Here is a 23137-nt window from a genome sequence, read left to right as displayed (position 1 = left end):
TATCCAGTAAATAGAACCTGGGATTTAACCTACCTTTTCTGACCTAGAATTTATCTATAATGAAGACCCATACAAAGTCAACATTCACAGAAAATCATCAACGAATAATCACAGCAGATTTTGTAACTGAGAAGAGTAATGGAAACAAGGTACCAAAATGGAATTGATCAAATAATTTTTTCATTTTATGCATACTTCCATATCTATAAAAGGTAATTATGTACATGGTAAATGTAACACAGTGGAAAAATCTCAATTCCACTGAAATTAAGAAATATTTTCAATTGCATGAAGTTATCACCTATTTGTGGATGAACCTTTTTGTGTGTTTAAAAAATATTATGGGGACAAACATGCCCAATGACATAAACTCATATAAAAGCTATTGTTTGTGAGTGCGTACTTAACTGAACATTTTTTAGTTATCATTGTGCTAAGTTTCATCTTAGAATTTGAAGACACCTGAACATATGACTCTTATTTTCTTGTTCAAAAAATACAACAGACATGAAGAGTATGTCAGACATGACTTTGGAATCAAATGGAAACTTACAGGAATGAGGTCTGCCTTAGAACCTCCTGTTGTAAACACCAGTATGTCTAATAAACAAAGGCCAGAGCCTTTATCGAACAAGGTAAAATATAAGGAAAGACAAACTCAGAAGAAAGGAGTTTCCAGAATACCGTATTTCCCCGAAAATAAGACCTAGCTGGACCATCAGCTTTAATGTGTCTTTTGGAGCAAAAAATCTTACTTTTGCTCCAAAAGACACATTAGAGCTGGTGGACTGGCTAGGTCTTATTTTCGGGGAAACACAGTAAATATCATGGTTTATATACAACACTCAGTAAATCCCCAAAATCCTTATTACTGACCATAGGAAAAGTATTACCATTATAGAGGAGGAATGGGGCATACAGGACCTCAATCAAGTGGATGAAGGTAACATCAGCTGTGAGGGGGAAAACTGGTGTAGGCTGCCTGATGCACATGGATGAACCCATTATTTATCTTATTATCATGGGGGAAAAGTGAATTATGATATGATTCTAATCATAAGAAACAGGTGCTTTATGTGCATTTCAAGCTATATGTAGCTTCTATCTCTGCTAACCTTTATTTTTTTATAAACTACATGTGTAGCATAGTTTTGTTTTTTAATATTTTATTGGGGAATAGTGGGGAACAGTGTGTTTTTCCAGGACCCATCAGCTCCACGTCAAGTCATTTTTCAACCTAGTTGTCGGGGAGGTACAGCTCAGCTCCAAGTCAAGCCGTTGTTTTTCAATCTACTTGTGCAAGGTGCAGCTCACTGCAGTGAGACTTCAACCGGTGACCTTGGTGTTATGAGCACCACACTCTAAACATTGAGCCAACCAGCTGCCCACCTGCAGCTCAGCTCCAAGCTCAAGCTGTTTTCAACCTAGTTGTGGAGAGCGCAGTTCACTGGCCCATGTGGGAATGAAACTGGCAACCTTGTTGTTAATAGGTCACGCTCTAACCAAATGAGCCATCAGGCTGCCCCTAACTTTTATTTTAAATAGTCTTTCCTCAGCATTCTAGACAGCAAGACTTACCATAGTGTCTGTGCATTTTCTGAATCCTGGTCTCCAGCAGAGCTGAGGGAGCATCCAGATGGGACCTAAACATGATACGTTCTCCTTCTTCACTGATATCGCAGGACCCAACCCCACTGCCAATGTGAATCTTGGCTACCAACACAGTCCTATGTCGTCCTGTCACCAAGGGTACACTTTTAATAGTTGCAGGTCAATAGTTGAAGATGTAGGAAGTCAGGATGGAGAAGTAGACAGAAGGTCTGGGACACATGAAAGAAGTAATCTAAAGAGCTGACCCTGACTATCATAAGAATAAGAGGGAAAAAACTAGTTAAAAACATTGGTTAGCAAGGAACATCAGAAGTAGAGAAGTAAAAGTTAGCAAGTATAAATACATGACATTAATGGAAGAAGAAACAAAAGCCCCTGAATTGAGACAAGACACTTACTGGAGAACCTGCCGTTTCTAATTTTTCCTCCTCATACAGTGACGTGGGGAGTCAGGCCTGCACCTTGAGAATCTGTTTTAAAGCACCAGCAGAGCCCATTCATCTGCTACCACATCCACAGGCAGGACCCTGAAATACAGAGGCCTCCCCTTCCCTGTCCTCGGTCACAGGAGAATCAGGGGCAATTAGCTCCTACATGGAATCAAACTGAGGGTTCCATCCTGTCTTCAGGCGTCCTCCTTTCCCTCAAACACCCACAAATTCTGGTACAGATGGGAAATGTGGGATGCACGGACATGCCCACCTTGCAAGCCCAACAATTAACAATTGTTGAGGCAGCAACAATCAACCCACGATTCACACACAAACTAGGTGTAAAAACATAGCACCAAGTAACTTCATACTAGAGCAGATTGTTACCTCCCCTTGGACGAAAGTACGGCTTCTAATTATAATTCTTGTGAGTTTGATAAATTACCATTTGTTAAGCAGAGCTCCATTGTTGGATATGAGCTCGCAGTTCAACAAAATGACAGGGAAACTGAGACAGACAAGTTTCTTATTCTCACAGGTCCTGGAGGAAGGACACAGTACACCTGGAAGGGCCACATGGGGAGGCCAAGGCAGGATGCACCAGAGAAGGGCAGAACCCAGGGCACATGCCTTTATTAGGGTCCATGAGAGCAGTGCTTTGGGGTTCTCAAGCTAAGTCCACATTAATCAATTCAAACAAAAAACAGCAAGGTTTTGGTAAGCTCTGCAGGGATCTATCCAAGGGTATACAAGGTGAAGTCCCTCACAGGCAGGGGACACTGTTGCTCATAAGGGCTGCTGGAGAAGTCCTATCGGGAACTTACATTCACTTGTGAGTCTGTGACCTGTTGTCTAGTGTATGCACTAGTGGGAGGGGCCAGTGTCACTTCAAGGCAACTTGGCTACACAACATGGATTCTAAGGCAGCAATATGGTAGTTTAGCTAACCTGTCAACAGCACTACTGTATCTTTATTGTAATAAATCTCCAGTAGTCACAGTTAGAAGAGGATACAATATATAAATTATGGGGAAAATAGCCTCACATGATTTGTAGATTCAGGCCACAGGGAAAAGGGATTACTAGTGCTGTCCTTCTACTGCATCACCGAATAGTGCATTGATGATTACAACCATGATTAAGGTGGGAGAGGTTAATGTAGTTGGCAGGAAAACATGTCATTCATTACGGATCAGTGCTAGTAGTACATTAAAAATCAATCACCTTTATTATTAAAAATATAAGTTCACACATAGTCTAAACCACCTGTAGGTTCCATGGACAAAATACAGATAAAAAGCATTTAAGAAGCATTCTGGTTGTTCTGATATAGTAACCTTCGAGCTCTGTTTTCCATGGGTTTGAAGACTGAGGCTCATTGTTTAGGAAACATGAATGTACAATAATTATGCACTCAGGGATGAGTTTCTGTCCTTTTCTCAGGTACCTCTGAGGACTTCTTTATTTCAACCACATCAAATAAAACTCAACAACTCCTATCTTTGGCTACTACAAAAATACATCATGGTTTTAATGAACCGCCACCTATTTTCCTTAAAGAGCAATAGGTAAAACTAGTGAAAATTCAGAATGTTTCTGTCTTACATTAAGTGCAGAGAACAATGCCCTGAACACCTACTTCATGGTGACTTACATCAACATTTAAGTCAACCAAACAGCATCTCCACATAGATTTTCTACAAACATTTATATTACACTGCCCTCAGTCTCAGTGCATCTGAGTCTGAGAAGATCTGAGTGAATCCCACCAACATACGAGGGCTCTCAACAATCAACAATTGTTGAGGCAGCAACAATCAACCCACGATTCACACACACACTAGCTGTAAAAACATAGCACCAAGTAACTTCATACTAGAATCACATTAATATTTCTTTTTCAATAAACGTCAAGTACTGTCAATATATAAAGACTCATTGTAAATAATTATAGCTGTCCAACATCCATGCCCTTGATACTTTCAATCATATTAAACAAGTTTTTTAACATTTGCTTATTGTTTATAAGTATTCTGATTTAAAGTGATATCTGAAAAGTGTTCTTCACTTATCACTTTCTAATGTCAATTTTCTGGTATTTCAGATTTTATTTCGGATTACAGTTTTTTTTACATCTTTAAAGTTACTTTGAAGCATGACTTCTGTCGGTTTTCTAGAAGTGTGTATTCTCAACCAAGGGCTTTCATCGTTTATTATGTAGATTTGTCAACAGTAAGCTATCTCTGAAATTGAGTGAGGCTGTAGGTCCAGCTACAGGGCTTCTTGGATTCTTGAGTTTTAAGGTTTCTCTCCATTATGAATTTTCATGTGTTGAGTAAACTGTAAATGATGAGTAATGGCTTTGCCACACTATTTAAATTTGTAAGGCTTCTCTCCAGTATGAATTCTCTCATGTACAATAAGATGTGCACACTGAGTAAAGGCTTTACCACATTCTCTACATTGGTAAGGCTTCTCTCCAGTATGAATTATCTCATGTTTAGTAAGATGTGAACTCATAGTAAAGGCTTTGCCACATTGTTTACATTTGTTAGGCTTCTCTCCTGTATGGATTCTCTCATGTAAATTAAGATGTGAACACCGGTTAAAGGCTTTGCCACACTGTTCACATTTGTAAGGCTTCTCTCCTGTATGGATTCTCTTATGTAAATTAAGATGTGAACACCGGTTAAAGGCTTTGCCACACTGTTCACATTTGTAAGGTCTCTCTCCAGTATGAATTCTCACGTGTGTAGTAAGCTGTGAACGGTAAATAAAAGCTTTTCCACATTCTGTACATTTGTAAGGCTTCTCTCCTGTATGGATTCTCTTATGTAAATTAAGATGTGAACACCGGTTAAAGGCTTTGCCACACTGTTCACATTTGTAAGGCTTCTCTCCTGTATGGATTCTCTTATGTAAATTAAGATGTGAACACCAGTCAAAGGCTTTGCCACACTGTTCACATTTGTAAGGTCTCTCTCCAGTATGAATTCTCACGTGTGTAGTAAGCTGTGAACGGTAAATAAAAGCTTTTCCACATTCTGTACATTTGTAAGGCTTCTCTCCAGTATGGATTCTCTTATGTAAATTAAGATGTGAACACCGGTTAAAGGCTTTGCCACACTGTTCACATTTGTAAGGCTTCTCTCCTGTATGGATTCTCTTATGTAAATTAAGATGTGAACACCGGTTAAAGGCTTTGCCACACTGTTCACATTTGTAAGGCTTCTCTCCTGTATGGATTCTCTTATGTAAATTAAGATGTGAACACCGGTTAAAGGCTTTGCCACACTGTTCACATTTGTAAGGTCTCTCTCCAGTATGAATTCTCACGTGTGTAGTAAGCTGTGAACGGTAAATAAAAGCTTTTCCACATTCTGTACATTTGTAAGCCTTCTCTCCAATATGAATTTTCTCATGTTTAGTAAGATATGAACGCCGAATAAAGGCTTTGCCACATTCTCTACACTTGTAAGGCCTCTCTCCATTATGGATTTTCTTACATCTCTTTAGGCTGGGTAATTGAGTAACAACTCTCCCACACGGATTATATTTGTAAAGTTCCTCCCCAGTATGAATATTCTCATTTTCAGTAAGATTTGAAGATCGGTTCAAAGATTTGTCACATTTACATTCGTTTGTCTTCTCTATAATATGATGGTTGTCATGTATAAGATTTGGGCGTTGATCAAAGACACTCCCACATTTACAATGGTTCTCTGAATACTGAGTTCTCTGATGCTTATTAGGATTTGGCCCTTCTCGAAAGTTTTTCCAGGATTCATTGAATTGATAACTTCTCTCTCCATTACACATACTCTGGTAATCGTTAAAGACAGAAAGGACTTTAGTGAGGGCTCTAATTTTATTAAACATGTAAAGTTGTTCCCAACTACTCCATGATACCTATGGAACCATGATGCTTATACGTACCCTCCCAGGGTCATGAGAATTACAGAATGTGAACAAGGAGGGATTCTTTTTGGATGAAAGAATAATGAATCTCTGGTTAAGGGATTGTCAGATTGAGATTTTTTGGTTCATTGTTTAATCCAATCCTACATTTTAAATGAGTCAAATGATTATCACACCATGCATTAGGGGACTTCCCAGATACTCCACATTTTCGTATACAGAATATATATCTTTATAAAACTGTATCCTGTCTTTACATTCAGAAATAAATTATTCTGAAAATTCAACTATCTTACAGTGATGGTTTCCCAAGACATCTTATATCTCTCATCTCTTTTGGCAACAGGGATTTTAGTATGAGCAACAGTCAAATTTTGGTTATGTCCATCATAATATCCCTTCAGCCCTTCACACTCCCGATCACATTCCCAATTTTTCATTAAGGGTAGGTAATCAAGGCCACACCTTTCATATCTTACCAGAAGCATTCTGTGGAATGAATCTTCTATGCCCAGTTTTGGCAACAAGCCTTTGCTGTCTTCAGAAGGCATAACTGCAAAGCACCAAATAAATTATCACTCTTTCTACACTCAGCTAAATTCAACTGCAAGAACTTAATACTGATTATAGGACTTAGGAAGACGGCATAAGAGCAGGCACCAAACCTTTGCTCATCCATGGAGAGTACTGATAATTTCAAAAGAGAGTTAAGAGTTCACAGCACATTCAGAAAAGTATAAAAAGAGGAAGAGTCATATCAAAGAGGGAAGAAAAGTTGCTTATATTTGCTGATAATAGCTGCTAACCCTCCCTAGCACACCATGGCAATATTGTGAGAAACACCAATTCCCAGTTTCTTCTCAGGAGGGAAACAGCTGAGTATACTGTGTGTCCAATGGTCTCTCCTCATCATAGCTGCCTGAGGGACTCATTTATCATCTGCATCACACCAAGTGCTAAGGGAATGGTGGTGTAATATGAACGCATTGTGGTGGCCACTAAGAAAAATGGTGAGTAATTGTTCAAACACCACAAAGACTGCAGTACTGAAGACAAACATCAAGGATAGGAAGATACCACTGCCTCTAAAGAAGAAACAGAAAACATTTTGAAGTGGGAAATTATGCACAAAAACCACAGAAAATACACATCCCCAGAACCGGTTTGACAGACCTTACAATTTCCAGCAAATCTTCCTCCTGTTTGTGTTCTCCTGTACAAAGCAAGTCCACAAAACCTGGGATGGTGGATGTTTCTGTTCCCAAAGCTCAACAAAAGATCACAAGGCATACAATGGAACAGAAAAAAAATGGTCCAATCACAGGAACAAACTCCATCTGCACACATTGGTCCTAAACTGACAGAGCTATTAATTACCTGACTGAGAATTCAAAATACACTCTCATAACTTTAAAATATTTTAAGTTACCCCACAGTAACCATAATATAATAGCTATATTAGACACACAAAAAGAAACTGCGAAAAAAATCACAAGCCTGTCACTGCCAAAAAAAGTCAAACAAATAAAATAGAACACAGTTGAGAAGGAAAATGTGGGACAAAAGAGCTACAAAAAGTGAAGAAAAAAATTGTAAAATATTTATAGTCCCTCCCTCTCATTAATTAGTTTAAATAAAAACAGATAAAACTCCCCTAATCAACAGACATAAGTTGGCTGAATGAATTAAAAAATAAAATCCGATACATTCTACATATAGGAGACTTGTCTGAGTTATGAGGACATAGGACATAACTAAAAGGATGGGAAAAGGTATTCCATATAAACAGTTACTGATAAAAAGCACAGGTAGCCATACCTGTATTACAGAAATACACATTAAGTGTCAAAAACTGTTACAACACAAAGAGCATTATATAGCAATAAAAAGGTGAATTCACCAAGAAGCTATAGCAATTATATTTATGTAAAAATTGGTGCAGCAAAACAGTATGGTGGTTCATCAAAACATTACAAAGACAACTACCATATGACCTAGCAATTCCACTTCCGAGCATTTATCCAAGCAGCACCAAAACATTAATTCGAAAAGCTATATGTACCCCTACATCCACTGCAACATTATTTACAATAGACAAGATCAGTTAAGAATCTATGTGTCCATCGATAGATCAACGGATAAAGATGTGATAAATAAATGAAATGGAATGTTATTCACCAAAAAAAACCAACAACAAATAAAACACTACCAGAAGAAACATCATGGAATAACCTATAGGGTACTACTCTATGTGAGATAAGTTAGACACAGAAACACTGACAGCACACGATTTCATTACTATGTAGAATCTAAAAATTAAAAGCAAACAAATGAAATAAATTCAGATACAGACAGTTTATTGATAGTTGCCTGAGAAGAAAGGGCGATAAAGAAAGGTGAAAAATGGGAGCAGGGTTGAGAAGTATAAACATCTAGTTATGAAATGAGTAAAACACGGGATGTAATGTAGCATAGGGAATATAGTCAACAATATCATAATACCCTTGTCAGGTAACAGATGGGTACTTGACTCAGTGTGGTGATGAATTCGCAAGATATGTAAATAAAAAAATCACCATGTTGTACAACTGAAACTAATATAATATTGTATATCAACTACACTGTAATAATAGAAATAAACAAATAAATAAAATAGTTGACCACATTTTGGACCACAACGAAAATTTTAATATCTTTCTACTGTTTCAATTTTTTTAACAAACATGTATTATTTTTATAATGCAAAAAGCACCAAAATAAAAGAAGACTGAAAAAAAGCCATCTTTGATGGTGCTGTACAATTAGGAATTAAAAGATTTCATTAGAGTTGACATAACATTGTCACAAAATTTATATGTAAACTCTTCTCCATCAACATTTGACTCATTATGTGTTTATTCCAGGAAAGAACACATAGTTGAAATTCCAATTTAAATGTTATTAAATATAAAGGGAACTTAATTTCATACACTTTAGATTCTTACCAAAGGAAGTTAAATAAGTTCTTGTTTTTGCTATCTGTAATGTTAAGTTCTGAACTCCGATGTTTGAAACAAAATATTAAGTAGCAAAAATGAACACGTCATCCTCATCAACAGTACAAAATGAGAAGCCGCAGACTGGAAAGAATATTTGCAAAGACACACCTGTAAAGGTCTACTATGCAAAACACACAAAGAAGACTTCAAACTGATCGATGACATAACTACCAACCTGATTAAAAAATGGGCCAAAACCCTAAGTAGACACCACACTAGACAAGATACACCAGGCAAAATGATATATAAAGAGATGCTCCACATCATATGTCACCAGGGAAATGCACATGAAAACAACAATGAGAATTAAACACACAGCAAATTAAACAACACTACACACCTATTAGGAGGGGCCAGAACCCAGAACACTGACAACACCAAGTGCTGTTGAGGACGTGGAGCAGCAGGAACTCTCACTCAATGCCAGTGGGAACACAAAATGCTGTAGGGTCTGGGGTACAGTTTGGTGGTTCGTACAAAGGTACACATCCTCTCACCATAAGGTCAAGAAATTGTGCTCCTCAGCAGTTATCCACAGAGTTGAAAACATTTATCGACCCAATAGCCCACACGTGTGTGTTCACAGCAGCTTTATTCATAATTTCCAAAACAAGGAAGCAACCAAGATATCTGCCAAGAGGTGAATGGAGGAGTGAACGTGGTACATACCGACAATGGAATATTATTCAGTGCTATAGAGAAAGAAGCTATCAAGCCATGAAAGGATTGGGAATGCAGACTGGTGCAGCCGTTATGGAAGGCAGTGTGGAGGTTCCTCAAAGAATTACGAATAGAATTGCCATATGACCCAGCAATCCCTCTCCTGGGTATCTACCCAAAAAATCTGAAAACATTTAGAGATAAAGACACATGTGCTCCAATGTTCATTGCAGCTTTGTTTACGGTGGCCACGACATGGAAACAACCAAAATGTCCTTCGATAGATGAATGGATAAAGAAGTTGTGGTATATATACACAATGGAATACTATTCAGCAGTAAGAAAAGATGATATAGGAACATTTGTGACAACATGGATGGATCTTGAGAGAGTAATGCTGAGCGAAACAAGTCAGACAGAAAAAGCAGAGAACCATGTGATTTCACTGATATGTGGTATATAAACCAAAAACAACAAAAGAACAAGACAAACAAAAGAGAAACAGAAACTCATAGACACAGACAATAGTTTAGTGGTTGCCAGAGGGTAAGGGGGGGCGGGGGGCGGGGGGTGGGAGATGAGGGTAAGGGGGATCGAATATATGGTGATGGAAGGAGAACTGACTCTGGGTGATGAACACACAATGGGATTTATAGATGATGTAATACAGAATTGTACACCTGAAATCTATGTAATTTTACTAACAATTGTCACCCCAATAAATTTAATAAAATAAAATTAAAAAAATAAATAAAAATAAATAAATAAATAAAAAATAAAAAAAAGAAAGGATGTGGAGGAAACCTAGATACATATTAAGTGAAGTAAGCTAATCTGCAAAGGCCATATAATGTATGATTCCAGCTATGACATTCTAGAAAAGGCAAAATGATGCAGACAGTAAAAAGATCACTGGTGGCTCGGGTTTAGGGGAGGGACAGATGAACAGGCAGAGCACAGAGAATATTCAGGGCCGTGACACTACTCTGTATGACACGTCATCATAAATGTATACACACTCTCAGAATGCACAGTCCCACAGTGAACCCCAAGGTGAAGTATGAACTCTAGGTGACAATGACGTGTCAATGTAGCTTCATCTATGTAACAAACGTACTGCTGAAGGAGGGGGTGACGAGGATAAGACGAAGGCTGTGAATGTGGGAGGGGCACGTGAGAATTCTCTGTAACTTCAACTCAATTTTGCTGTGACCGAAAACTGCACTTAACATAAAAGTCATCCTCAGACTTCTGCTTCTCTGAACTATCCAATCTCAGTGCCATGTCTTTCCAGTGGTTCGTTATGCTTCTACGAGAACACACATGCTTGTATCCTCTATTTAAAAGAACACAATGACATATCACCTCACATCAATTACCCTGACCACTATCAAGGAAACCTAAAATATCAAGTGTTGGCAAAAATGTGGAGAAATTGGACCCTTATTCACAGTTGCATGAAATATCAATTGGTGCAAACATTATGAAAAACAATATGAAGGTCTCTGAAAAACTTAAAAACAGAACCATGCTATGATGCAGCCTTCCCACTTCTGGTACATTTCCAAGAGACTTCAAAGGAGGCTCTGCAAGAGCCGTGTGCACACACATGCGCACTGTAGCATTACTCACAAAAGCCTGTAATAGCTGGAAGCAACACAATTGGCCATCAATAGATGAACGGGCGAAGAAAATGTAGCATATACATACAACGGAATATTATTCTACCTTGAAATAGAAACAGATGCTCTCACCTGATACAACACAGACAAACTTTGAGGACATTTACGTTAAGTTCAAAAGTCAGAAAGACACAGATACTATAAGAGTCCACTTCTGTGAGTCACCTAATGCAGTCCTCCTCATAGAACAAAAACAAGGGTAGCAGCCAGGAGCTTGGGGTGAAGGGAAATGAGGAAGTGGTTGTTTAATGGGTATTCGGTCAGTTTTGCAAGATGGAAATTTCCAGAGATCAGTTGCACAACAATGTGAATGTACTTAACACGACCACACTGTACGGAGGGTAGAATTTTAGTCACAGATTTTTACCAAAATTGAAAATGAAAAATAATATCTAAAACAGATATGGTTATAAAACATTTCAAAAATTACCTGGATTTCAAAAAAGCATACATGAATCAAATCCCATATTGTCTTAAGTGTACTGAGCTAAAAACTGACATTGACATTCATAATATATGAGTAACAACCAAAAATGCAAGTAAATAAACTTGAGGAAACTATCATAAAAAAAACAGATTGTTATGGAATTGCAAAACGAGAATAAGAGAAGATGTATCCAGAACTGTGAACACTACACACATGTACTATTGAAGAGAAACCTTCCATAGAACTCAGTTTCAACTGTGAGTGTGGCCCCATGAACAGCAAGCATTCTGAATCATTGGAATATGTGTTGCATGCATGACAGGAACATATCACACACAGTGCATTAGAATCATTCATAAATAGATCAAAGGAAAAATTAATAAATAAGCATTGATATGACACTGGATAAATTTATTAGATTAACATATTTCTACTATTCTTACAGAAAATATGTACGCTATAATCGAAACATAGACAATAAAAGAACCCTTCATTTCTAAATACAGGAACAACAAAAAAGTTGTAAAATACCACAGAATCAGTGACCTATAAAATCAACATTTAAAGTTAAAGTACACCATTACTGAGAGACATGCTGAGGAAGGCAGATGACAAACCTCATGATTACTATTTTTCCTGAAGTAAACTGAAATTGAGGAAGCACACATTTTCGGAAATATGGGAGCCTAATAATTCTACAACTCACTTCTTACAAAGGAGTTCATTCGAGCACGTTATATCAGCACTTCTCCATCTAAAACCACTAATCTGACAAAATCTAATCAGAAAGTGAAAACATACAAGACACAGGCCCAGGAAGCTTTGGACTGAACAAGACAGACTTATAACATGACAGTCATTAAGAAATCAGGGAACAATGGAGACCTTCCTATTATGATGGACAATGTTCTAAGCTCCCCCATATCATGAATTCATTTAAGAATATGTGAGGTAAACAGATACATTAAACTATTCTAACATGGAGGAATTGGAGAGTTCAGACTCAAAATTTCTAATGTTAGTTCATAAAAAGCAAAAGGATATTTTGAAGGGAAACTGAGATTGACGGTTTCTCACTATAGGAAGGTGCTTTGTGCTGAGATGAAGTTACTGAGTCTGAACCTTTGCAGGGTCATGTTTGAAGCCTCCTTAGGATTAGAAATTATAAAGCAGAAAACATGAGACATGTGTCTCCAGTGCCCCTGGGATTTCTGACCCTAATTCTAGGACCTCCACCACTTCCTTCACAAACTCCTTACACCAGGAAAGAACAGAACTTAAAAAATGGCTTCAGGGAGAATTCCTCAGCAGAGAGCACAGATTTTCCCCGGCCCCTGAGGCAATGGAACAATAGCCACACCAGGGTGGCCCCCACAGTCCAGGGGCCCTCACTGCGATGGGACCCAGATCACTGAGCAGGAGGACCGTCCCTAGAGGATGTAGGAGCACGGGACGTATTGGACAAGACTGTCCTCTGTGACAGCAACAGAAAAAACCTGGGCTTCTCACATCCTTTCCACTGAAGCGGAGCTTCCCAAACCTCATCTTAAGGTCTGGCTCCTCCGGGACCTTTGGGCCTCTCATCTGTGTCACCTGCCTCCTTCATTCCCACCTACCTGGGTGGATGGACACTGTCTTTTTTCGCTTCACATCCCAGGCCTCCTTCATTCTCTCCAAAAAGGTGACCAGGTTTGGCTTAGAGACAGTAAGACCTGTTTAATAAAAAAGGGAACATGGATTTTGACGGCGATTCTCCAATTTCCAATCCAGTATGTGCTCAGCTGAGAAGAAAGGACATTGCAGAAAATTAGAATATTCTAGAAAAGGATTCCCCCCAAACACTCTTTTCTGACAGCACCTTTACTGGACAACATAGAAACTTTTCAGATCCTGAGTTCCACTTCAAGGGCGTCATGAAGACTCCTTTTCTACACCAGCAAACCCCCAATTTGCTTCTTTTCTACACCAGCAAATGCCCAATTTGCTTCTTTTCTACACCAGCAAACCCCGTTTGTTCCTCAGAGCCAGGATCTGAAACTACCACACAAAGCAGAAGCTCCCAGGAGGCGCTGTACTGATGAAGGAAACACAACCCTGCGGTGGGGTAGGAGTTCTGGAAGGAAGTCACCCTCACCCAGGGAGCACAGGTTCCTGTAGTTCTCCAGCATCACGTCCATGTACAGTTTCTGCTCAGCTGGGTGCAGACATTCCCACTCCTCCTGAGAGAAATCTATGGCCACATCCCTGAATGTCAACCGTCCCTGAAACAAGACACATTTACCACATGGCCACAGGCGAGGTCATAACGTGACTCAATATGAAAACAGAGTTAAGAGAACTGGTTTTGACCTAGGAGAGTGTCCGGAATTAACTAGTAAGGTCACTGACAGTAATAGATGTGGTCACACAGCAGTCTAGCCGTTTGTCCCCCACAACCTTTCCCTAAGGAAAGAAGTTGTGGGACTGTGTCTCTCTGGGATTGAGTTTATAGTATCCTGAGTCTCTCCATCTGGTCTTCAAGAGAAGGGTCTGCGGTCAATGACGAGTAAGATTCCTCGCGGGAGGGACAACTCAAGCCAGACGCGACCCCGTTGAGACCCCAATGAGCTGTAATAAGAAATAATAGGAGGGAGCCTTGCCCCTCCTTCTTGTTCTTGTGGGAAGCTGCTGCTTGCCTCTGCCTCTCCCTCTCACCTTATTGTGAGAGAGGCCCATTAGCGCGTTAAGATCAAGCTCTTTCTGCTCAACTCATGGGACAGTTTCACCATGAGAGACTCTCTCCCCCAGGGTGGTGCATACCGCACCTTAGTCATTTGGGGACAACATGCTTCGGCTGCTTTGGGACAAATAATTGGGTATTGAAATCTTTTTTTTTGAAATGGTGTAAGAGTTTCACAGACCCTGCCTCTAATCATGTGATGCTCATTGTTTGTAATCAATAAATACTGTCAGTGACCCGATTCAGGGCTCCAGTCTCTTGAGGCTGCGAGTCCCTCGGTCCTCTGTGATTTAACTGTATATGAGTCTCTGTCTCTTTATTATAGTTTAACCCTCGCCGCCTCCCTCGCCTTCCCATGGCTTGTGTTGTGCAGGTCGCAACAATATTCTCGAGTGTTATTTGCTAACTCTGAGACAGGAGGATGACGTATGATCCACAAACCACTGTAGACAAATCCACAAACCACTGTAGACAAAAATCTATCTTTTCTTCTGAAAGAAAGATTTAAATTCAGGCATCAAAACAGGCATATGGATTTGTAAGTGTTATATTTGTCTCATACAGGATACACTGTATACATTTCCCAGCTGGAAATGTCATAGTTGAGTTAAAATGCAAAGTACTTCTCAAATTTTCACGTGGACAACAAGGAACTGGACTGTTATAAAAATGCCGATTCTGACTGAAGAGTCCTGGGGTGGGGCCTGATTTTCCACATTTAACAAACTCAGTTTTAACCTGTGACACCAATATCTCTGGTCCATGTGTCACACTGTTGAATAGCACAGAGGATGGAAACAAAGAAAAACTCATACATGACTTTGAACTGACAGTTTTATGGAATTTACACTTCTTCTAGAAGCATAGCAACACGATCCTTTTTGAAAACTTACCGTATGAAAGAGAACATTGTTTTTTTATATATTAACTCATAAAAAAGATAAATAATCTAAGAAAAATCTTAATCTTCCTCTTGTATGAGAATATTATGAAGCATTTGGTAGAATGGTAGAGCTTGGATTTTACTCCAAACTGTGTATAATTCATCAAAAAGGTCCACACTGATATGCATAGACGACTCTCATGAACATTCATAGCAGTTTCATAGCAGTTTTTGTAACTCCTAAGAGAACCAACTTAAGCAAGTAAGAAGAAAGAACAGTTCAAACAGTGTCATTTTATGCGCACAGACAGATAGGTATATGGGAACCATGTGCACATGACAAATGACACAAGAAAATTTTCACGTTACTTAAATCACAATTATTTTCAATTGTGTAAATGTCATAAATGTCTTCATGGATGATTCTCTGTATTTTATAAACACAATAGAAAGGAAAACACAATAACATATAATAAGTTAGAGCTGCAGTTTCTTTGAAAAAAATTGCGCATCATTTGTGTCACGGCTGTGGAATTAACCCATAGTTGTTCACAGAAGGTGAAAGCATTCACAAAGGACTCTACAAAGTGGGGACTTCAAGAAAAGGTTTTATTCAAGTTAGGAGGAGAGAAATCCTGGCAGATTCATTTGCCAGGGCGGCCTGATAGGCAGCGGCACTAACTGCAGGTTAGCTTTCTCTTGTACAGGAGAGGGGGAGTCGGTCAGGCAGGTGTGAGGGCTGACATCCTTCCTGGGGTCTAGGCTGTCTGAAGACGATGTTATCTCATTATCTCTGGACTCAGCCATAGTGGCCTGGGACTTTAATGCGTCACCAGTAAAAGTTACAAGGGAGTTGTAAATTGGATTCCAGACTCCGGGTACCTAAGGATTAAGAAATTGTTTTTCCAGGTTAGGATGTTGTTAATGAACGAGGTGTGGGTGGCCTTGAGAAAGGGAACACACAGAGTTCTTCAGTTAATCAGCGAGGGGAGAAACAAAGAGCAAACAGATGAATATCAGGATCGATCAAACTGCGAATAAACGAAGTCTAATTACAGACAGCTCGACAGTGAGAATTGAGGTGAGTCAAACTGCAAACTAGCTAAGTCTAATGATATTGATTCCCTGAATTTCAGCTTTACAATTTGTGCTGAGTTATACATTACAAATTTACCACACTTCAAAACTTTAATAATACAATTCTTGTAAAATTTCCTGAAATCACAAAGTGATGAAAGAGAATGTCTGTGACATGAGTCTGGAATACAATGAAAATTTATAGGAACAAGGCCTGACTGATGAAAGCCTCCACTGCAAAAGCCAATTATCTCTAGTAAAGAAAGCTGAGGGCCTGCAATTTCCAAAGCAGAGAAACTAAGAAAAAAGGGAGTTTCCAGATGAATGTGATGGTTTTCACACATCTCTCTATAAAGCCCACCAGACACTTATTAATGATAAAGAAAAAAAAGAAAAAAGCTAACTTTATAGGAAGACAGGACCTCAACCAAGTGAAAATCAGGTGGAACAAGTGGGTATCAGCTGACCAAGGCACACGGAAGGACACACCATCACTGCTGTGATGTTACTGGCACAAATGAACAAATAAGGAAATCATAATGTGAATCTGATCATAAAAACATTAGTTTTATGCAAATTTCAATGTACATAAAGCTCCAGTGTTCTGCAACTTTACTAGTACATTTAAATAGTCTTTCTTACCAATCTAGTGAACAAGTCTCTTCCAATTACTCTTCTTTCTTTTTTCCAGAACTTTCCAGGCTATTCTGAGCACTGAGGCATCCTGGGTCGTCGTGCACATTCTTACCCCTGTTCTACAGCCCTGACGCTGTAGTCACAGGACATACACCTACATCTCCCTTCATCGGGACACCGAGCATCTGACCCCACCTAACAGGGACCTTGGACACAACCACCTTACCAGGTGGATTTGTCACAAAGGAGATGTTTTCAGTAGTTGAGGGTCAGTAACTCACAGTGGGAATTCCTCATGTCCTCAGGGAGCCTTAATGGACAGAAGGCAGAGAAGGCTCTGGGAAAAGGGCAGAGTGTTTCTACCGAGCTGACCTTGACTCTCCTGAGAAGTAAGGGCAAAAGTAAGTAGTTGAAAAGAACCTTGCTAGGCAAGAACATCAGAAGTAGAGAATTAAAGGTGACAGGTTCCAAACCCACATATTTTAGGAGGAAAAGTGGACACAGCCTGTGACCCAGGACAGAACGCTTACCTGAGAAGCAGCCATTTCGTCCTCGTCCTCCTGCTCTGGGTTGTTTCCTCAAGAGAATTTCTGGGGAGGAATCACTCCTGCATCTTGAGAATGTGCCTTCCAGGGCGTGGTGCAGGCTCATTTATGTACTTCCGCCACACTCACAGGCAGAAAGACCTTGAAATGCTGAAAATGCCGCCCTCTCCTGTCCTATGTCCCAGGACACAGTCAGGGACAAGGAGCTCCTAAGTGAAGACAGAACTGTGAGTTTTTTCTTTCCTGTCTTCCGGTGCCCTCCCCTCACACAGACGTCTACAAATTCCCACAGCCATGAGAACAGTGTGCACTCCTGTCCCCACAAAATCAACCCATTATCCCGCTACCCAGGTCACGTCCCTCATGCCATCCCAGGAAATGAGAAGGGACCCATGACCGACTGACACAGTTTTCCCTTCTCTGGCTGCATAAGGATTGCATATGGAAGCCACCCAGTGATGAAGTGAATTATTAAATTCACAAGCCTTAAAAACTGGAGTTTTGTAATTCTTATTTTCATCTGTGACTGAAAATGCAGCGCGTGTAAAACTGAATCGATTTTAATGCCACATGTCATGTATCACGACTTGATCACCCACATCCCACCTGCGCACCACTCAACCAGCTGGGGGCTCCCCTTCTTCCTCTGCTAGTAGGTATTCCTGTCTATGGTCTGTGTCCCTCTCGACCTGGATCTCTCCACTGCTGTCCTCTCCTGCCTCCTCTTTCCTCTCCTGATTTCTCTCCTTCTCTCTATTCCCTTCCCTGTCCCTGTTCCTTGAGACTCTTGAAACCTGTTTTACACTCAGGTGCTCCTTCTAATCTTTCTGATTGCTCCCCATCTCCATGTATTTCTGCCTCTTTCTCCTGTCCCTGTTCCTCTCATCTTCCCCGCTGACACTGTCTGTCCTGTTACACCCCTGTGTGGGGACTCACTGACATCGCCAGCTTAGTTCTCAGTGCTGTTTGTCGCTCTTCTGTCACCACCACCACCCCCATTCTGTTCCTACTCTAGGCTCCCCTAACTCTTCTCCTAACCCCTCTCTCCTCTAAAGTGCCTTGTCCTTTGTTGCCCCCACTTCTGCTAACCAGGGGCCCCTCTCCCTTTAGGTTCCCCTTCATCTCTCTGGAGCTCCCCCTTCCCTCCGTATTTCTCCATTTTCTTTCTCCTCTGGCTACTTCTCCGAGTCACTCGTTCTGTCTTACCGTCGCTTTACAAGTCCCTCCCACATCCTGTTTTGCCTCCTCTTTACCGACCCGCACTGACCGTTCTGCCCTCTCACCTGTCTATTCCTCTCATTCTGTCTCCTTCTCGTGACCCCCTCACACCCTCGTTCTGCCGCTTTCCTGGCCGTCCCTTCAGTCCCCGCTCACACAAAGCCCCTCCCCGGGTGAGGGGGTGACCTGGTGACACCCCGCGGTGTTCCCTCCTAAATCCCACCCCCCTGAACAGTGTGCTCTACCTGGGATTCGGGGCCTCTTATTAAACTGGGGCGAGGGGGGTTGCAGGCGGCGGAGGGTCTGCAGAACCCCAGCCCCGGGGGGAGGCGGGGCTCCAGGGGCCGCGTGGCGGGGCTGGGGGAGGGGCGCCAACGGCCGGACTCCATCTCCCGAGTCCATCTCCCAGGACTTCACGCCGCGCGTGGGGGGCTGCCCGGTGGAGGGTTTTAAGCAGGAAAACAACGCGGCAGGCGGGGTCTAAGGGCCCGAAGGCGGAGAGACCAGAGGGAGGACGGCCTCAGTTTACCCGGAAACCCCCGCGGACCCTCCACCCGGCAGCGAAAAGCTCTGGTATCGGGACGTCTCCGCAGGACGCGGGACTCACCGCTGTGGGGGGCGCTGGTGCGGGGACTTCAACGTCCGTAGTGACCGCCAGGCGTCCGTGTGCGGGACCGTGGACTGAGACGCCCAGGTTTAAACCACAAAAATTGAGAGTCACGATTGCCAACCAAATCTTCTCTCTGCCTTAGTCGCTTCCGGGTCTACAAAAAACTCTGCGGTGACTCGGTGAAAACATCAGCCGCAGGTGTGGCCTCCGCAGGGCGGGAAGGCAATGGGCGGGGGGGTAATCCAGGAGTGGGTGGGGCCTGTGGGACGGAGGGACTGGACCCAGGGGAAGGGGTGGGGCCAGACTAGGGGTGGGGCGGGGCTTTTCCTGGTATTTTGTGTAAGATCTTTCCAACCCACATTACATATATATATTTTTAAAAGATTTTATTGGGGAAGGGGAACAGGACTTTATTGGGGAACAGTGTGTACTTCTAGGACTTTTTTTTTTCCCCAAGTCAAGTTGTTGTTCTTTCAATCTTAGTTGTGGAGGGCATAGCTCAGCTCCAGTTGCTCGTTGCTAGTTGCAGGGGGCACAGCCCACCATCCCTTGCAGGACTCAAGGAATTGAACTGGCAACCTTGTGGTTGAGAGCCCACTGGCCCATGTGGGAGTCAAACCGGCAGCCTTCGGCGTTAGGCGCATGGAGCTCTAACCAGCTGAGCCACCGGGCCGGCCCCCACGTTATATTTTTAAGATTTCTTTTAGATGCATACTTACTGATGCTTAGTAATGCTTTATTCTTGGTTTCACGTGTAACCCAATTCATTATATATTTTAAGATCTCGCATGAATTTCTGATGCTTAGTGAAGATTTATGGTTACTGAAGACCTTTTAAGTTCATTATGTTTGTAAAATTTTTTCTCTAATATATATACCCGTGAGGTTTAGTTATCAATGAAGTTTCCCATCTTCACTGTGAATGTTGAGTTCAATACTAGCAAGGATTCTTTCCAGTTCTGAAAACTGGAACCTTTTGGATAGATGTCTTTTTTTTTTCCTTTTCCAAGGAGGGTGCAGCTCACAGTGGCCCACCTGGGGATCAAACCGGCAACCTTGATGTTATTAGCACCACACTCCAACCAACTGAGCTAACTGGCCACTCCAATAGATTTCTTAATTTAATTACACTTATAATATGCACCCTTAGTTATAATCTCTATAGCTTACTGTGGGGACAGAGCCAGGAGTGCAGTTTCCAGGCTCTCGGCCTCACGTGGAAAGGTGCTGGCTCAGGTAGTAAATGGCCATCAACTGTGACTGGATGGCCATTAGCTGTGGCTAGTTGGCCGTCAGCTGTAACCAGTGAGCCATTGGCCACTAATATAACTGCTGTGGCTACGCTAGCAGAAAATGGGGGCTAGCAAGAAGATGGTGGCTGAGCTAGCAGGTGGCGGAGTGTGGATTGCGGATCGTGTGGCTCCAATTTCCTGTTTCTCCAACCCAGCCGCCAGCAAGACTATAGTGGTATGACTCCCCTATCTATGGCTTCGTGGGTGTTCCTTTTTGGCCTCACCATATCCTGCATTCTTATGCAGGGAGCGGGACTAGAGACTCCAGAAGAGACCCCGCCCTTCACCCTGCATGACAAATGGCGCAGCAAGCAGGGTCTCCCGCATGACACCTGGCAATAAATTTGGGGATCTTACAAAAGTAGATTATGGAGATTATACAGTATTATGGAATATTGTGCCAGCCAGCCAAACTCGCATGGACTCACATATTCTCGAGCAAATAAATACATGGCCGGTGGAACTTTTCATCAAACTCAGAAGAGTTGAGGCAAAGCCAATAATAGGTGAAAGTCAAGAATTCATTTTGTTCTTGGGGAATTTTGTTGCTTCTAAAATTTACAGGGGAGGAAAATGAACATATTCAAAAAGAATTTCCTCAATCAATGCAAAAATTAAACATACGTCTCCCTGTAATATTATAAAACATATGCAACTTATGATTATTAAAGTTGTCAAAATTATTGAAGACCTCAAGAATTTGAAAAACACAGGACTAGTTTGAACTCTATGTCATGAAAACAGACTAGACATTTTTAAGCACACATGAAACATGTAATATTTACCACTATTAAATTTTTTAAAATCTGGACTTAGGTAAGGAGAGGCTTTACAAGAAACATTATTACTCTAGACAGAATGCTCTGAGTATAAGAGCTATACTCACAGACCAGACAGAAGAGGGCTTTTCTATTATAGGGAGGGATTAACAAGGCTAGCAAGAATAAACAAAAGAGGGCAGGCCCGGTGGCTCAGCGGTTAGAGCTCCATGCTCCTGAATCCGAAGGCTGCCAGTTCGATTCCCACATGGGTCAGTGGGCTCTCAACCACAAGGTTGCCGGTTCAACTCCTCGAGTCCTGCAAGAGATGGTGGGCTCCGCCCCCTGCAACTAAGACCTGCAACTAAGATTGAACACGGCACCTTGAGCTGAGCTGCCTCCCGGATAGCTAAGTTGGTTGGAGCGCGTCCTCTCAACCACAAGGTTGCCTGTTTCGACTCCCACAAGGGATCAGCAACTGGACCTGGAGCTGAGCTGCGCCCTCCACAACTAAGACTAAAAGGACAACAACTTGAGAAGGACAACAACTTGAAGCTGAATGGCACCCTCCACAACTAAGATTGAAAGGACAACAACTTGTCTTGGGAAAAAGTCCTGGAAGTACACACTGTTCCCCAATAAAGTCCTGTTTCCATTCCCCAATAAAATCTTTAAAAAAAATAAAATAAAAGTATTAAAAAAAAAGAATAAACAAAAGAAAATATAAACAAACCCAAAGACATGGAGAACAAGCCAGTGGTTGCCGAATGTGAGGGGGTGAAGATGGGGATAAGAAAATAAAATTAAAAAAAAAAAAAATTTTTTTTTTAAAATGTATTACAAAAAAAGGAGAAATGAAAACTTTAAATGGAATAACATGTGTGGGGACAAAGCCCCAAAAAGCAGTTTCCAGGCTCTCGGCCTCACATAGAAAGCTGCTGGCTCAGGTAGTAAATGGCCATCAACTGTGATTGGATGGCCATCAGCTGTGGGTAGTTGGCGGTCAGCTGTAACCAGTGAGCCATTGGCCACTAATATAACTGCTGTGGCTACGCTAGCAGAAAGATGGGAGCTAGCAAGAAGATGGCGGCTAGGCTGGCAAGAGCGATTGCAGAGAGGCGGATGCCGCCAGAGTGAATATAGTGATATGACTCCCCTACTTATGGCTCCGTGGGTGTTCCTTTTTGGCCTCACCATATCCTGCGGTCTTATGTGGGGAGCAGGACCAGAGAACCCGCAGGCCTCCCCAAACGACAAATGGTGCAGCGAGCAGGGTCTCCTGCACGACAACATGGTTGTTGTTGGAGGTGGTGGGGATAAAGAATTCTGGTCTTCATCACGGTTGGAAGTTAAAATTACTGAACTGGAAGCACTCTCAGGAAAATATATGTCTTGGTGTAGAATTAACCCCTGGTGGCTTGCAGAATGTACAAAGAATTTACGAGATTCTACAAGAGTAAGCAGAGATTTATTGAAAGTCAAAGAAAGAGACAGTTCTGGCAAAGGGAAGTTTTGCCAGTACAGAGCCTGTCATGCAGGGTGTCATGCAGGGTCTCTGGTCCCGCTCCCTGCACAAGAACACAGGACATGGTGAGGCCAAAAAGGAACACCAACGGAGCCATAGGTAGGGGA

General features: G+C 41.5%; 2 protein-coding genes across 6 annotated transcripts; both read right to left on the bottom strand.

Annotated features, from left to right (window-relative positions):
* Nucleotides 1-3247: 3247 nt before the first annotated feature.
* ZNF595 (zinc finger protein 595) lies at nt 3248-5921 on the bottom strand. The gene is given in 1 exon segment (XM_088800534.1): nt 3248-5921. A coding segment is annotated over 1 exon segment (1581 nt). The 3' UTR covers nt 3248-4340.
* A 313-nt stretch (nt 5922-6234) lies between these two features.
* Nucleotides 6235-19706, bottom strand: LOC109439619 (KRAB domain-containing protein 5). 5 transcript variants are annotated; one of them, XM_074315856.2, is made up of 5 exons: nt 19453-19706; nt 17613-17836; nt 13902-14028; nt 13384-13479; nt 6235-6513 (listed from the first exon to the last, which is right to left on the bottom strand). In XM_074315856.2, the coding sequence occupies exons 2-5, from the start codon at nt 17625-17627 to the stop codon at nt 6248-6250; spliced, it is 504 nt and encodes a 167-aa protein (XP_074171957.2). In that variant the 5' UTR covers nt 17628-17836; nt 19453-19706; the 3' UTR covers nt 6235-6247. The 5 variants fall into 5 exon arrangements, 2 of the variants coding, with proteins under 2 accessions (XP_074171957.2, XP_088656735.1); XM_088800609.1 differs by lacking the exon at nt 6235-6513 and having other exon boundaries at nt 10259-13479; nt 19453-19703; XR_016022184.1 differs by lacking the exons at nt 6235-6513; nt 13384-13479; nt 13902-14028 and adding exons at nt 15958-16251; nt 17364-17464 and having other exon boundaries at nt 19453-19703.
* Between the last annotated feature and the right edge of the window lie 3431 nt (nt 19707-23137).

The sequence above is a fragment of the Rhinolophus sinicus genome, chromosome 8 (genome assembly GCF_057876585.1).
Source record: "Rhinolophus sinicus isolate RSI-liver-muscle chromosome 8, RSI-T2T, whole genome shotgun sequence".
Classification (NCBI taxonomy): Eukaryota; Metazoa; Chordata; class Mammalia; order Chiroptera; family Rhinolophidae; genus Rhinolophus; species Rhinolophus sinicus.
This window is presented reverse-complemented; position numbering and strand designations above follow the sequence as displayed.